The 17,792-nt window shown below is 45.8% G+C and overlaps 1 protein-coding gene across 1 annotated transcript in view; it reads right to left on the bottom strand.

The window, feature by feature from the left end:
• Nucleotides 1–17,792, bottom strand: part of RNF213 (ring finger protein 213) — a 225,636-nt gene that overhangs the window by 42,750 nt on the left and 165,094 nt on the right. Inside the window, exons 50-52 of the mRNA XM_053293465.1 lie at nt 13,129–13,210; nt 6,094–6,128; nt 5,489–5,583 (exon numbers count right to left, since the gene is read on the bottom strand). Coding sequence (XP_053149440.1) covers nt 5,489–5,583; nt 6,094–6,128; nt 13,129–13,210 — 212 coding nt within the window. The remainder of the gene's footprint in view (nt 1–5,488; nt 5,584–6,093; nt 6,129–13,128; nt 13,211–17,792) is intronic.

Genomic DNA, 17,792 nt, shown 5'->3' with positions numbered 1-17,792 from the left:
CGGCCATGGGCTGACAATGCGTTTACATTTTCCACCTGCGGGCAGGGGAACCTGATGAAAAAGCGTTGCACTTGTGCATTGGCTGGAGTCGTGAGGAGGTCCACGGACAGTTGGCCAAAGTGTCTCGATATTAAGTGGAAGGTCTCTGGGTTAAGTCTCCATTCCCCTGGGAGAAGTTCCTTGCTGCTGAGCCAGATTGCCACCGTGTTCAGGTTGCATTGGACGTGGTGGGCTGTTATGGACGCCATTTGTTGCTTGGCCCACAGGAACAGCAGAACCACTTCTGCCTGCCAAGACCTCGACTTGGTTCCCCCCTGGCAATTCACATACGCTTTTGTCATGGTATTCTCTGTACATCTCAAAATGTGTTGGTTGTGGACTATGTGCTGGAATGCCAGAAGTGCCATCTGGATCGCTTGGAGCTCCAGTCAGTTGATGCTGTGTAATTTCTCGGTTGCCGACTGCTTCCCTTGAGCCAATTTGTGGAAACAGTGGGCACCCCACCCATGCTTGCTTGTGTCCACGGTGATGATGACTCGTGGAAGGTCCAGGAACTCTTTTCCCATAGAGAGGTGTGGAGGTGTCATCCACCAACTCAGGGATTGCAGAACTGGAAGAGTCAGGGTCACCTGTCTGTTGGATTTCACGGCAATTTCCTGGTGAAAGGATAGCAGGAACCACTGAAGGGGTCTCAGATGGAAGTTTGCCCACAGAACTGATTCCATGGTTGCTACCATCAGTCCCAGGATCCTGGAGAGAGAGAGCAATTGTAGGGATTTCCTCACTAGGGCCTATTGCACTTCTTTCTCCAGGGTGGCTCTGTGCTCTTGTGGTAAGAAGAGCTTGTTTCTTTGTGTGTGAATCATGACACCCAGATGTAGATGTTGGTGTGACGGGTGTAACTGGCTTTTTTCTCTGTTGACCAGGAAACCATGGTTCTGGAGGACCTGCAGGGTGGCAGTGAAGTCCTTCTGGACAGGCTGTAAGGACGGAGATTTTATCAACAAGTCGTCCAAGAAAGCAAATATCCTGACTCCCAGGAGACAGAGATGTGCTATAACTGGTGCTAGGATTTTTGTGAATATGCGAGGGGCTGAGGAGAGGCTGAAAGGGAACGCCCCTTATTGGTAATATATGTGCAGAGGAAGCGCAGTAAGCGATGACTGTCATGGTGTATTTGGATGAGTAGATAAGCCTCCTTTAGGTCTATTGAGGTTAGGAAGTCTAGAAGGTGAAGGGCCTCTGCGATTTACCTGAGGGATTCCATGTGGAACTTTCTCTTTTTTACGAAGCAGTTGAAATATTTTAAGTCCAGTATCACTCATAGGGAGCCGTCTTTTCTGGGCACAGTGAAGATGATGGAATAGATGCCTGCTCCCCGTTGTTACTCTGGCATCAGCTTTATTGCTCCGATCGACAGGAGGTGCTAGATCGCCCCTGTGAGACCTTTGTGTTTGGAGGGGAGATGGGAAGTTGGGGTAGGTAAGAAGTGGGGAGGAGGACTTTTGACTAATTCTATGAAGTACCCCGCTTTGATGACGTTGAGTACCCAACAGTCCGAGGTGGTGCCCTCCCATACGTGGAAATGAGAGGAGAGGCGACCACCCAGGGGTACCCCGCCCGAGTCAGGCTTGCTGTTTGGCTGGCTTGTTCTGGGTAGCGAAGGCTGCCCTGTTTCCAAACCCTTGTCTGGAGGACCGGGATCTGCTCCAGTAAGGCCGCTGTGACCTGAAACCTTGATCCCTGCTACCAAAGGAGGAGTGAAGGGAGCGAAAAGGTTGGGGAAAACGCTTCCCCTGTGGGCAGTCTTGCTTCCACGTTGAGGAAGGCATTGCTTTTTCCTTATCTTTAGATTCCACAAGGATTTCTTTTAAGGTTGCACCCCCAAATAGTTTCCCCCCATCAAAAGGCACGGTAACTTGGTTGCTCTTTGAGGTAGCATCCACCTGCCAGTATTTTTAAGCACAAGTTTCGGTGGCCCAGCTCCTGCACTTGATACAAATCTAATAGAGTCAAGGGTGGAGTCAGAAGAAAATAAAGGCCTGTGCTTTGTGTAATTTTAACAGTGTTTGCCTCAGGTGAACAGGGTCTGAGGCAGAGTCCTGGATTAAATCACCCAGCCAGATGAGAGACACTCTGGCTACCATAGAGGCAGCTGTTGAAACTCTCATTGCAAAAGTGGTGGAGTCATGTGATCTTTTCACGGCCCCTTCCATGCACTTATCAGAAGGGTTTTGAGGGTGGACTCCCAATCCCTGGAGAGGACCAATCCTGAAATCATTTGCACCACTGGTGCATCCATGGGAGGAGTATTAATAATCTCTCCCCCCTCCTGCTGGAAGGCATATAATTTGTTGGTTATTGCCACCACCTTTCTATTAGATGTGGAAAAATTCCATTCCTACTTAACAGTCTCCACAAAGTGCTTAGGAACTGAGAGTGTCATAGTGTTTGATTTTGGACCAGGAAAAACCATTGCGCTTTTACTAAGAGGCTGGGCTTCCTGAGGAGTAGGCGGATCAAGCCCCAATGTATGTATGGTTTTGGATATTAGTGGCACAAAGTCTAATTTATCTATCTACCGTATCATATTTTTATACCGCCTGATATGTAAATCTCTAGGCAGTGTACAAATTCCGACATTAAAATCACAAGTTAAAATACATAACACACAATAAAAACAAAATAAAACAAATCATTAAAATTATTTAATGACTGGGAAAGCCTCTGGGGGCTTCCACATCCTCTGGTTCTTTATCAGGTTGATCATGGTCACCCACACCCCAAGGGGTCCCCAGTATTTTCTGGTGTGTTTCCCTTTGGAATGGGCTCTTCATCTAAGGGGATAACAGGAACTGGAGCAGCTGGAGGAGACTGAGGATTCCCACCAGGGGGCCCTACAGGTGCTCTGGGCGTGGACCCTCTAGGGCAGGGGTGGGGAACCTTGGCACTCCAGCTGTTGTTGAACTACAACTCCCATCACCCCCAGCCACAATTATTGTGGCTGGGGATGATGGGAGTTGTAGTTCAACAACAGCTGGAGTGCCAAGGTTCCCCACCCCTGCTCTAGGGTCTGGTGAATCATGGTCTGAGAGTTCTGAGGAGTGGGCACCCTTATCCCTTTGTTTAGACTTAGATCTCCCCTTTTTTGCCTTTATAGTGTGTTTGCACTTTTTCTTTGCATTCTTAGGGACTGGAGCCTCAGACACAGAAGACGAAGTGCTTGAGAGAGAGGATGATTCCCACCTAGGCCGCTTTCTCTTTTTATTGTAGTTGGTTGTAACGCTCAAAAGAATGTGCTAACATATCCTCAAACCAAGCACGCCAGGCAAATGGCATAGCAGAAGGTATTTGGTTAAGAAATTGCAGTGCTGGAGTGGTCTGGGAAAGGACAGATCCCCCTGAGGGCCCTGGGGGAGGGGGAGTAGTAGAAATGGAGGATCCCCGAGCTTACCATTTCTGCTCCAGCTCCTGCTGCCATGCTCCTGGTGACCACAGCCCAGGTGGTGGAGGAGACCTTCGTTGCTGCCTGGCCTGATCTTGTGCTTGCTGCCACTGCTGAATGCTGATAAGCGATCTGGCGCTTGTCGGGTGCCATGCCCTGCAGGCAGCTAGTGGAGGCCATCAGAGCCAGCAGGAGGTCGGGCTCAGCAGCTGCATGCTCAAGCAAGGCTTCGGGGAGCAGGTGAGAGCAGCGGCCCTGTATTTTCAAAGGGCACTCAGCTTGGAGAGCTGGAGGTGGGCTGGAACGAGGTTGGAGCCTGGTTCGCTCCCCCACCTTGTAAACCGCCCAATTGAGCAGGCGCAAGCTCTGGAATGCTGCCCCTCAGCTGTTGAGTGGCGCACTCACTCTGCTCGGAGCTCCCTCTTTTTGCTGGGCAGGCTCAGCTCTGCGGCCTCAGGGGCAGCTTGCCGGCTGCCTATAAGGCCTTCGGGAGGACCACTCGGAACGTCCCCTTAGGAATCCTTACATGGATCACATGATTGTCGTGGTCCATGCAGTAAAGGGGAAGAAGGTAAAGACAGAAAAAGGGAGCCCAGCGCTTGATAGAGGGCAAGGAGAGAGAGGGAGAAGACAAACTCTGAGAAGAAACCTTTTTTTAATAGATATGGAACAAAAAGCAAACAACACAGGCAAATTGAAAGAGGAGAACCAAGAGAGAAAGCCTGAAAGGAAAAAAGAAAGGAAGGATTAGTCACAGAGATAAGGGGCTAAAAAGAACTGCCTTGGAGCCATGCAGGACTTGGAGCCATGCAGGCCATACTCCTCCAGCTATTAAAGACTCTATCTAATTTACATAGTCCTGCCTTTAGAGAGCCACGTGGAGAAGCATAACCCACTCAAGAGACACCCTTGGACTGCAGCAGCAGAGAAGTGCATACTTGCTTTTCTCTAGTTTGACATTTGGTTTTTTTGGGGGAAAGAGATTTTTTAAAATGGAAGGAAATTTTGTTTGTTCTGATTGGCTGGGCTGAGAAACTGTTGGGGGGGAATGTACATATATAGAGAGAGTTTGAGAGAGTAGAGAGAGTCTGCTGAAGAGAGGCAGAGCTGAAGGTTGCAGAAGAAAGTCAGAGTGAGTCCAAGAGAATGAGTCCAGAGGAGTCCAGCAGTGAGCAGCAAGAGCAGCAGCACTGGAGAGTCATGGGGAATAATCCTGGAGAAAGTCAGTGGGCAGAGAGAAAGGGAGAATCTCTCTGAACCAGAGCTGAAGAATTATCAGCACAGGCTGAGCGATTCAGTACTGTGGCTGCAATCAGAGCTGAAATCAAAGAAGAAGCCAGGCTAGATTGAGCCCCAGACCTGTGCTGTAACCAGGACAAGAGACTGCCCAGGAAGCCTGAAGCTGAGAAGCAAGAAAATACAGAGGACTCTGTGTAGGGACCAGTACAGAGCCAGGTAGTAGATGCATTGTTTTCCAGCTTTTTATTTTCCCTGACATGCTCTGTAACTGTTTTGAGTTTGTATTTTTTGCTACCAAAAATGTTTTAATTGAACCGATTTTTCTAAAAGTAAACTTTCTTCTTATATAAAAATTAGAGGCTTGTTGATTGGTCTCCACCCCACGCCTATAAGCCTTTCCACACTACTGGAGTTTTTTGGTTTTGGTAATTTTTGAAGGGCTGTTGCAGTGGACTCAGCTATACAAGAAGTCTGCTTGGTGGCAGCAGCAAAAGGTTAGGAGGAATTGAGAGTGGTTCCTCTGCATATGGTGGCAAGTGGTGGGAAAGAGAGCTCTTCCTCCACACTGACCATCCCAGGAAAATTGAAATAGGTGAATAAAGCAATCACTGCAGAATCACAGCAGGGAAATTACCTATCTCCACTTCCAAACCTATCACAAATGGCAAGGCAGAGCCCTGTCCCAGAATGGATTCACTTGGAACACCTGCATGGGCCCCATCTTCCAAGATCTTATTCAACAAAAGGTTATACCATTCAGCATTTCCAGCGGTGGTGGAGGGAGTGGGGTGTAGAACTACATACTCAGTTTTTTTAAAGTTGGATAATGGAATATGGTTTTCGCCTCCTACTTCTTCATCACAATCTGGACACCGACCACGCTCAATGGGAAGACCACACTGAAAACAACAGGAAAGAGAGCAAAGATTACAACCAGACATAAAGGAGTTAGACCTACATGATTACCCTGAAATCTACCTGGCACAAGGCTAAGATGTCTCCTCCTTGAAAATCAATCTCAGTGTCCCATTATCTATCTATCCCTTGCAGAAGACTTGTGTTTGGATACTATGGTATAACACAGGTCCAGTTTGGTTTGGTCTCAAGGCATCTTTATGCAAGTTATAATACTGAAGGATAGTACCATGCCAGGTGGGAACCCTTCTGGAAATATATAGAAGAACAATGCTCTAAATTACATTTGTTCTTGGTTAAAGTGAATGTTCATTGGAGGAAGCCAGCTGATTCTATTCTTTATGTTCAAAACTGGTTATTTAATTGAACAATGCAGGGTTAGGGTTAGGGTTTTTCGTATTTTGATGGGGGGGGAAACTCTAATAAAGCTTTAAAAAAATACTAAAGGATAGATAAAACAACAGGCAAAAACTATATAGCAAAATCTTTCTTACCTCTCCAACAGTGCAGGGGTGGCCCTTTGGACAGGCTGTTTTAATAGTAAGAGAGAAAGATCAGCATAATAGTACTGTAAATGGAACAAAGAATATTCCTAAAATTACACACAAGCTCAAATCCATCATTAATGTGCCATGATATATTACCATGCTTATCACTTCCACATCCATATGAAAGCAGCAGCTCATGAAGAGCAACGGGAAAGAGGAACAAACTGAGTAAGATGTCAAATCATGCCATGCATCTTCTTTAAATAAAGATTACCCAGGTGGAGATTAGGGATGTGCCTGAACCAGTTCGGCTCCTCCTTAGGGAAGGGCCAACTGGCTTGGGCCCCTGCATTCAAACTGGTCCAGCGAGACAGGGATCAGTTCATTTAAAAAGCAGGTCCTTACCTGATCCTTGGCTGCTCCACCACTTTTCCAGGTGCGGCACTTGCTTTTCAAAAGGCCATGTGTGATAGCAGCGCTGTTCCCAGCAGCCTGTGCACGGCGTTGGCATGCAATGGCTGCTGCGCATGCACAGCAGCCATGTGTGTGCTGACGCTGCACACAGGCTGCTAGGAACTGTGTGCAGCCTTTTGAAAAGTAAGCACTGCACCCAGAAAAATGGTGGGGCAGCAGAGGAGCAAGTAAGAACCTGCTTACCTGCTTTTTAAAGCAACTGATTCCCGCCCCACCCGTGGATGCCTGGGCTGGTTTGTTCACATCCCTAGCAGAGATGTAGACTGGTGGCAGCCATATATTCACACTAATATGTCGTTTGATTTTCAAGTCTTCATAAACAGGAACATCATATGAAAGAGAAAGGAATCATCCAAGTTGCTCACCAATAGTTACCTCTGTGGAAGTTCAAGAGTTATTCAGCCTTTAATATTCATCTCTTACAAAGAAATGAGAGAGCAGAAATCCCAACTGATTCCATCATTCTGTATTAAATGAGTATTACAGGCATGTGCAACAGCATGCCAGCATGGTTACAAGCACCCCCACCTTTTCCAATATTTTTCTGCTGCTGCTCTAGTTAAAATAATTTTCTTTTAGAGGTTAACTACTAGAACATCAATATATCTGTGGTATGTTTTTTATTTTAAAGATTTGCATGCCGCCCTTCAATCTAAAGATCCTCAGGGCAGCTTACACAAACAATAATAAAACATTAAAATAGCATACATTAATGCATAATGCATTGGTATGGGGTCCCTCAGGGCTCCATATTGTCTCCGACATTGTTTAACATCTACATGAAACCGCTGGGAGAGATCATCAGGAGATTTGCGGCAGGGTGTTATCAGTATGCTGATGACATCCAAATCTATTTCTCCATGTCAACATCATCAGGAGAAGGCATAACCTCCCTAAATGCCTGCCTGGAGGCAGTGATGGGCTGGATGAGAGGTAACAAGCTGAGACTGAATCCAGATAAGATGGAGGTACTTACTGTGTGGGGTTGGAATTTGGGAGATGATTCTGATCTACCTGTTCTGGATGGGGTCCAACTTCCCCAGAAGGAACAGGCACACAGCCTGGGGGTGCTTCTGGACACAAAACTCTCCCTGGTGTCCCAGGCTGAGGCAGTGGCCAGAGGTGCCTTTTATCAGCTTCGGCTGATATGCCAGCTGCATCCATTAATTGAGATAAATGACCTCAGAACAGTAGTACATCTTCTGGTCACCTCCAGACTTGACTACTGCAATGCACTCTATGTGGGGCTGCCCTTGTACGTAGTCCGGAAAATGCAGTTAGTCCAGAATGCAGTGGCCAGATTGGTCTCTGGGTCATCTTGGAGAGACCATATCACTCCTATCTAAAAACATCTACACTGACTGCTGGTAAGTTTCCGGGCAGAGTACAAGGTTTTGGTTAAAGTCCTAAACAGCTTGGGCCCTGGGTATTTAAGAGAACGTCTTCTTCGCTATGAATCACACCACCCATTGAGATCATCTGGAGAGGTTCGTCTGCAGTTACCACTGGCTCATCTGGGGGCTACTCAGGGATGGGCCTTCTCCATTGCTGCCCCGAGGCCTTTGGAACACACTTCCTGCTGAAATAAGAGCCTCCCCATCTCTTACAACTTTTAAAAGGGCAGTCAAGATACATTTGTTCACTCAGGCTTTTAATCAGATACTGTTTTAATTGTTTTAATAGTTTTAGCTTTTTAATTTTAATTGTTGAAATGTTTTAATGTTTTATTAGCTGTTTTTATTGTTTTGTAAACCGCCCAGAGAACTTGCATTTTGGGCAGTATAGAAATGTATTAAATAAATAAATAAATAAATAAATAATGTTCTCTCTGCAATGAACAAATCTGAGTGTCTTCCAACAACTAACTCTGCTACATACTCCCATTACAGAACACTTCATATCCAAAATCCATAGATGCGTTCAGAGCAAAAATAGGATAATTAGCACAGAAAAACTGGTCTCCTGCCACTTGACCCCACAACTTCAGAAATATCTGTGAGTATTTCTGTATTTTCTTCTTTCATGTGTCCCAGGTATATTTCATAAAGGTTATATTCTCTTCCTTTGGACAAATTCATTCTAAATTGAGAAATCGTTTGGGAGATAGTTCACCTCACAATAATTTCATAATTATCTATGTATTTCTAATAGTATAACCAAATCAGTAATGTGTGATCTAACTGTAACTAATCTGAAAAGTTATTATTCCAAAAATGAAACATTCATCTGGTTGTAAATATTAAGTTTATACCAGCAAGAATGAGTCTTTATGTAAAAAACCATGATTTAAATCTAGTCTTACTGACTAGTGTTTTAAATCATAATTTAAATCGATTTGATTTAAATCAAATCCACCTTGTCACAATCTAAAAAGAAACTTAAGATAGACACTAGCAACAGTCACTGGAGGTACTGTGCTGGGGGTGGAGAGGGTCAGTTACTTTCCCCCTGCTAAATAAAAAGAATCACCACGTTAAAAGGTGCCTCTTTGCCAAGTTAGCAGGGGTAAAGAGAAAGATCTGCGAGAAGTTTGAAGTGGGAAGGAAGCAATGAGGAAGATTTGCATCCTGCTTTTATGTAGTAAGCCGCCTCAATGAAAGTGTGTACCCAGCGGTCAGAGGCAGTGCACTCCCAGGCATGCCAGAGTGCAGAGAGGCAACCACCTAAGAGCACCGCCCCTCCCCCCGAATCAGAATAGCTGCTTAGACTAGGGGTTTGCACAGATGTTCTCTAGGCAGTTGCAGTAACACAGCCACCTGGGCGGATTACCAGCTGCCTGTATGTCCTTTGGAATGCCTTGCTGGTGCTTTCCCTTCAGGACCCTAATGTGAACTTTGTGTTTATCTTGGTCCATGCAGTGAAGGGCAAGAAAGAAGACAAGAAAAAGTAGTGAGGAGAGGAGGGGGAGAGGAAAAAACCTGAAAGCAAAACTGAAAGTAAAACTAAAGTTAACTTCTCCCCTTTCTTTCTTTCTTTTCTTTCTTTTTGTTGAGATAGAGTTTTAGAAGATTTTTGAACAAAGAAACAAAGCTAACAGTCAAGAAGAATAAATGGAAATAGGTGAGGGAGAAGCAAGGAAGCAATCAGGGGAAAACGGAGAGAGAACTGCCTGGAGTCAAACGCAGGACTAAAAGAACTGGGTGGGGACATGCTCCCCTGGCTCTTCAAGGCTTCAACTTAATTTGCACAGTCCTGCCTTCGAGCCACGTGGAGAAGCATAACCCACACTGAGACGTCCTTGGATTGCAGCAGCAAAGAAGGGTCTGTGACCTGCATGTAGCCCGCACCACAGTGACTTGCCTACTTGATGCAAAAGTTGCAGATATCATACAGCACCTAGATAGGCTGTTAAGCAGTGCTGGGGAGAAGTCAGCTGTCGTGGTGCATATTGGCCTACTGACATTGTTGGAAAATGTAGCCAGGAGGTCCTGGAAGCAAAATTTGGGCTGCTAGGTAGCATACTGAAGTCCAGGACACCCAGGGTAGCATTCTCAGAAATGCTATCTGTTCTACACGTAGGGCCAGTGAGACAGGTGGAGTTCAGGGGTCTCAATGTGTGGATGAGACAGTGGTGCCAGGAGAAGGGGGTTTAGATTTGCTAGGCACTAGGATACATTTTGGGACAAGACAAGCCTGTACAAAAGGGACAGGCTCCACTTGAACCAAGATGGAACCAGACTGCTGGTGCTTAAAATCAAAAAAGCCACACAGCAGCTTTTAAAATGACACCCGGGGGGACAGAGCAGAACTAGGAAAAGAGCAGACAGAAGGATGTGAGAGCTGCTCAAAGGGATCAAATGGCCATAAGAAAGATAGCACACACCAGGCAAGAGATTCAGCGTACAGGTGCTCATATGCCAGTGCCAGAAGCCTCCAAGCCAAGATGGGCAAGCTGGAGTGCTTGGTTGCTAATGAAAACATAGATATAATGGGCATAAGAGAAACCTGGTGGAACAGTGAGAACTAGTCCAACACTGTTATTCCAGGATATAAACTCTATACAAAGGTCAGGGAGGGGCGCCTTGGAGGTGGAGTAGCACTGTATGTCAAAGAAGGAGTATAATCTAACAAGCTAAAAAATCCTAGGAAGACTGGAGTCCTCCACAGAAACTCTGTAGGTGACAATACAAGGTCTGAGAAAAAATGTTCTACTAGAAATGTGCTATCGTCCTCCAGATCAAAATGCTGACAGTGACTGGAAGTTACAGAAGGAAATCAGTGAGACAGCAAAGAGAGACAGAGCTGTAACAATGATGGGCTAATTCAATTACCCCACATAGACTGGGCATATTCACATTCAAGTAATTACAAAGAGGCCAAATGTCTAGCATGACTGTTCCCTAGAACTGTTGGTAATGGAATCAACCAGAGAGAAGGCAACCTTGGACTTAATCCTGAGTGGCACCCAGGACCTGGTGCAGGATGTCACTGTCACGGCATCTTTAGGGAACAGTGACCAAAGAGTGTGATCACATTCAGTATACATGTGAGGAGAGAATCGCCAAGGAAATCTAACATAGACACTTTGAGCTTCAGAAGAGGAAACTTCTCGTGCACCAGGCACTTCCGGGTACTTCCGGTCCGTGAGTCACTGGGGGCAGCAAGGAGGTACCCGTTGAACCATTTTTAAGGACAGCGCTAGCGGGGGGAACGCAGCTGTGTGTGTGTGTGTGTGTGTGTGTGTGTGTGTGTGTGTGTGTGTGTGTGTAAGAGCACCCTCTCCAGTCTTTAAAGTTATCCCCCACCTTTCGAACTGGCAGTCGCTGGTTCCATGCATATTCCTATTAGATGATGAGGGAGTGAAAGGGATTATTAAGGAGGATATGGAGACTGCAGATAAACTAAACAAGTTCTTTGCATCTGTCTTCATGGAAGAGGATACTGAGCGTATATCTGTGCCTGAAACAAGCTTCTCAAAGACAGAGGCTAAACAACTGAGTTAGATAGAGGTGATGAGAGATGGCGTTCTTAACGGTCTAAAAAAATTAAAAAATAACAAATTGCCAGGGCCAGATTGCATCAACCTGAGAGTCCTTAATAACTCAAATATGAAATTGCCACCCCCCTTGCAAAAATATATAACTTATCCCTACAATCAGGCTCTGTACCGAAGGACTGGGAAGCAGCCAATGTAACATCGATTTTCAAAAAGGGATCCAGCGGGGATCCAGGAAATTACAGGCCAGTTAGCTTAACATCTGTGCTGGGCAAACTGATGGAAAGCATTCCCAAAGATACAACTGTTAAACATATAGAGGAACAGGTCCTCCTGAAGGAATCCCAGCATGGCTTCTGCCAAGGTAAATCTTGCCTCACCAACTTTTGAGGAGTTTTTTTGAGGGTGTCATTAGGTGTGTGGATAAAGATTATCCAGTTGACATAATATACTTGGACTTCCAAAAAGCTTTCAACAAAGTTCCTCATCAAAGACTCATGAGAAAACTTAGCAGTGATTGGATAAGGGGACAGGTTCATGTATGGATTGGTAACTGGTTGAAGAACAGGAATCAGAGGGTAGGTATAAATGGATAGTTCTCTAAATGGAGGGAATTAAGGAGTCCCCCAGGGGATCTGTATTAAATTTATTCATAAATGATCTAGAAGTTGGGATAAGCAGTGAGGTGGTCAAATTTGCAGATGACACCAAACTATAGGGTAGTGAAACGCAAAACAGATTGCGAAGAGCTCCAAAAGGATCTCTCCAAACTGGGTGAATGGGTGATAAAATGGCAGATGGAGTTCAATGTAAGCAAGTGTAAAGTGATACATATTAGGGCAAAAAACCCAAACTTCACAAATACGCTGATTGGGTCTGAACTGTCAATGACTGAATGGGAGAGAGATCTTGGGTCATGGTGGACAGTTTTTCAAAGTGTCGACATAATGTGCGGCAGCTGTGAAAAAGGCCAATCCCCTTATAGTGCAGCCACATTTGGAGCACTATGCAGCCAAGATGATCAAGAGACTAGAGCACCTTCCTTACGAAGTAAGGCTACAACACCTGGGGCTTTTTAGTTTAGAAAATGGACCGAGGGGCGACATGATAGAGGTCTATAAAAAATTTTGCCCTCACAAAACACTAGAACCAGGGGTCATCCCATGAACTTTAGGGCTGACAAAAGGAAGTAATTTTTTACACAAAGCATAATTAACCCATGGAATTCTCTGCCACAAGTTGTGATGACAGCCACCAGCCTGGATGGCTTTAAGAAAAGCTTAGATAAATTCATGGACGACAAGTCTATCAATGGGTACTAGTCTGATGGCTATAGGCCACTTCCAGCCTAAGAGGCAAGATGCTTCTAAATACCAGTTGCAGGGGAGCAACAGCAGGAGAGAGGGCATGCCCTCAGCTCTTGCCTGTGGGCTTCCCAGAGGCATCTGGGGGGCCACTGTGTGAAACAGGATGCTGAACTAGATAGGCTTTGGACCTGATCTAGCAGGGTTGTTCTTATGTCTTATGGAATTCTAGTTCAACAACAGCTGGTGTGTTACCATTACCCTTTTTGGAAAGCACCACTGAAACAATGACTCTTTCTAGCTTCAAAGATGGGGCGCAATACTTACTATACCATTTAAGCCCATCTGATGCTAGCCACTCTGCAGCTTTACCCAACAAGTCTTCTGGCATCGTTGGCAGAAAAGCATGCTGCAGAAAAAAGGAGATATTCTCATTACAGTGGCACCTTTCCTTATGGCAAATTTTGATCAAATTGACTCGGAATTTGCTAGTCTCCAGGTATCATTAACGCCTTTTTCCATTTAACGAAATACAAGCAAACATTCTCGTCTAGGGTAGAGATGTGCATGGATCATTTTTTGTGATTCAAGGTCAAATTGAATCCACAAGATTCAATTTGACCTTAAATCTAGCCCCCTCGAATCAGCCCAGATTCGATTCAAATTCAATTTGATTCAAATTTGAATTGATTTTGGGGAAATGTAAAGAGCCAGGGGGCACCAGAGTAGGTAGGGTGGCAATGGGTGGCAACTATCCAAACCCCAAAAGATAGCGTGCAAAGAGGCAATTTTTTAAAAGACATTTTTGAATTTGGAGTCATTTTTTCTGCCATAGGGAATAATGGGGGTTCAATGTGGCCCCTTTATTCCCTGTGGGTAGCACCAGGGTAATCCAAAGTAGTTTGGGAGGAAGGGCACAATGGGTGCCAACTACTCCCCAACTCTCAGGGCAGTGAGGTACTCAGGGTTTTTTTTAAAGGAATTTTTGAAATCTTTAGACTCTTTGGTGTGTAATGACTTTTTCTAATTTTAATTTATTTATTTAATATAATTTTATTCCGCCCAAAACCTACATCTCTGGGCAGTTTACAACAGAACAAAATAAATGGCAACAAAAATTAAAACATTATAACAATTTTAAAAAATTAAAAACAATGTTTTAAAACAATGTTAAAACTATTAAAACAGTATTTAATTAAAAGCCTGGGTGAACAGATGCGCCTTTAAGCTTTTAAAAAAAATTATCAGAGATGGGGAAGCTCTTATTTCAATAGGAAGCACATTCCAAAACTTTGGGGCAGCAGTGGAGAAGGCCCGTCCTTGAGTAGCCATCAGATGAGCCGGTGGCAACTGCAACTGGACCCCTGCTGAAGATCTCAATTGGCGGTAGAGATCATGACAAAGAAGACGTTCTCTTAAATACCCAGGGCCCAAGCTGTTTAGGGCTTTAATAACCCTAATAACCAGCACCTTGTATTTTGCCTGGAAACTTGTCGGCAGCCAGTGTAACTCTTTCAATACACGAGTAATATGGTCTCTCCGAGATGACCCAGAGACCAACCCAGCTGCCGCATTCTGAACCAGCTGTAGTTTCCAGACAACATACAAAGGCAGCCCCACATAGAGTGCATTGCAGTAATCCAGTAATGAGTCCCTATGAGGATTCATTACACACCAAAGAGTCTAAACACTTCAAAAATTCCTTAAAAACAAACAAACACCTGAATACCCCACTGCCTTGCAGGTTGGGGGGTGGTTGGCAGCCAATGTGCCCTATCCTACAACCCACTTTGGACCACCTTGGCATTACCTACAGGGAGTAATGGGGACGACTTGAATCCCCACTATTCCCTATGGCAGAAAAAGCAGAAGCACTTCAAAGTCAAAAATTCCTTTAAAAAGCCACCCCTTTGCACTATTCCTTTGGGGTTTGGGTGGTAGTTTGTACCCATGGGGCCCTACCAGTCAACCTGCTGTAGCACCCCAGGAGCCACCCACAGGTGACAAGGGGCTGTTTTGTGTCCTCAAGGCGTGTAGCAAGCTGCTGTGCACACCCCACACCCAGTCACTGTGTCCCTATCCCCAACCATAGAGTGACAATAGCACAGCACACATTACACAATGAAATCCACTGCATCCAGAAATGTTAATGTTCCCCATTCCCACACAGGATAACAAGCATTGCAACATGAAATCCACAGGAATAGCATCAGATCTTCTCCCACCCGCCCCGCAAACATGTCAATACATATTGCAGCAAATCCACAGCACGGGGAGAAAACAGTTGTTACTGTCCCTGTCCCCCACCTCAAGCAGAAGTGACAACGCATTGCAGAATTACTTAGTTTAAAATACACAGCATAGAGAATTGGTAGTTACAACAATGTTCCTCCCTCACAAGTGGAAGAGTGATGACAACAGCACACATTGAAACAAAAAAATCCACAACAGAATCAAGAGGTGTCTGTCAATTCATTATAAAAATTAAGTTTGAATAAAATTGAGGCTTGACCACGACTTTATTTGTAATCTTAATTTTTGAAAAATTACACAGAACCTATGCCCAATCGTGAGCAGAACGCTGAATAAGGATACCCAAAATACAACGGTAAAGTTGAGCAAAGGCATTTAAATTAAAATATACACATACTACCATATGACAGTATTGTAACTAGGGTTTTTCTAGTGGTCATCTGTGCTCTTACACGATTGGGCTTTGCACCTGTGCAGAAACCTCATAGGAGTTCTTTCAAGCTAGATCCTTCTCTAGATCTTTTTGGCGGTAGCCCCATCCCTGTAGGTTATATGCAGCTGCACGGGCTTCCTTCTCCAGTCTTTGAGTCCACCACCTGAAAGAGACTAAAGTGGGGAGGATGGATGGGCGTGTAAGAGCACAGATGACCACTAGAAGAACCCTAGTTACAGGTAAGCAACCTATCGTTCTTCGGCGTGGTCTCTATGCTCAACACGACTGGACACATAACAAGCTGCACCCAGTGCCAATCTTAAGTGGAAAAGGGAGTCAGCTGAAGAGTGATTGCAGCACTGCCTGTCCAAAGACAGAATCCCTATGGGCACGTACGTTCAGGGCGTAGTGCTGCATAAATGAGTGTTCGGAAGCCCACGTAGCGGCTTGGCATATAATGTCCAAAGGAACAGAATTGTCGAGAGCCGTGGAGGCTGACACAGCCCGCGTAGAATGTGCCCTGATGGAAGGCAGGAGCGGTTTTTTGGCAAGCTGGTAACTTAGAGTAATGGTCCATACTACCCAATGAGAGATAGTTTGTGCAGATGCTTGTGCACCCCTATTTGGTCCAGAATGCGAAATGAAGAGGGAAGGCAAGGTTCGCCACGCGGTAGTAATATGTACATAGAAGGCCAAAGCTCTACGCACATCTAATGTGTGCAGGTGCTGTTGGGCATCATCAGTAGGGTTCGGGGGAAAAACCAGTAGGGTGAGGGGTTGGGAGTGATGAAAAGCGGAGACCACCTTAGGTAGGAAGGTGAAATCCGGTCTGAGGACAACCTTGTCTCTATGGAAGGTGAGGTAAGGGGGGGTCCACCCTCAGTTCACTCACCCTCCTGGCAGAAGTCACAGCCACAAGGAAGGTGATTTTACAAGATATGAGATCCATAGAAGCTGATGCCATGGGTTCGAAGAGAGCACGCTTCAGGCAAGCCAAGACCAGGCTGAGGTCCCAAGTGGGGGCCATGGTGGGAGGGTTGGGGTAGAGATGTGAGAGACTCTTCAGAATTGTTTTGATGATTGGGTCCCGGAACCAGGGTGCTCCACCAGGGGGAGGAGTGGGCGGCTATGGTGGCCAAGTGCACCCTCAGGGAGGTGAGTTTGAGTCCAGACTCCTTGAGGAGCAGAAGGTAGGAACAGATGATCTGGACAGAAATTTCCATCGGGGGTATATGCTTAGACTCTAGGTATCTGGTAAAACGTGTCCACTTGCTTCTATAGGATTTTATCGTGGCAGGCTTGAGCACTGCTGAGAGGACCTGCTAAAGGTCTACCGGAAAGGCGGCTGGATCCACCACGTGGTCAGGTGGAGGACAGCTAAGTCTGGGTGAAGAATGCAGCCTTTGTGTTGAGTGAGGAGGTAGGGTGTTTCTTGCAGGTGTTTGTAGGTGTAGGAGATGTGGAGCAGGAGGGGGAACCAAGGGCGTCGGGGCCACCATAGAGTGATTAGTATGCATTCTGGGGTGTCCTGTTAAATCTTCTGGAGTACCCTTTTAGTAAATCTTCTGGAGCAGCAAAGGTATGGGAGGGAATATGTAGGCTGACAGGCCTGTCCAGGAAAGGGCAAGAGCCTCACCCTGTGAATTGAGTCCGAGACCCGCTCTCGAGCAATATTGGTGACATTGAGCATTGATCTTGGAGGCAAAGAGATCTATTGTGGGTGTGAACCACATCTGAAACAAAGATTCCAGAGTGCCTCTGTCCATGTATCATTCATAAGACGTGGTCCCTGCTCTGCTGAGCGCATCTGCCTGAATGTTCAGTTTGCTCTGTATATGAACGGCTGACGGAGTGATTCCGTGGTGGACGCACCAGAACCAAATCTTGCTGGAGAAGTTCAGGAGGAGGAGGGAGGAAGTGCCCCCCTGACAATTCAGGTATGCTTTCGCAGTCATATTGTCCATCTGAATAAAGACCGCAGAGTGAGTCACCACTAGGAGGAACTACTTCAGAGCCTTGAAGATGGCCAGCAGCTCTAGGAAACTGATGTGGTGAGTGGCCTCTGAAGAGTTCCATACGCCCCGGAGGTGGAGATCTAGGAGGTGGGCACCCCAGCCTGACTCCGACGCGTCGGTGGTGAGTGAGAAGCGGGGCCATAGAGGATGGAATGGAGAGCCCACAGGGCAGGGGCGTAGCAAGGTTGGAGTGGGCCCAGAGACAAGATTTTAAATGCCCCCCGCCACTGAAGCTCAGCTCATGAAGTAAAGAAATCTTAAATGAGGCTGAATAGTAGTAACAAAAAGCA

This window comes from Hemicordylus capensis, chromosome 2, assembly GCF_027244095.1.
Source record: "Hemicordylus capensis ecotype Gifberg chromosome 2, rHemCap1.1.pri, whole genome shotgun sequence".
NCBI classification, from domain to species: Eukaryota; Metazoa; Chordata; class Lepidosauria; order Squamata; family Cordylidae; genus Hemicordylus; species Hemicordylus capensis.
Note: the sequence above shows the minus strand (reverse complement) of the source record. Positions and strands in the feature narration are given on the sequence as shown.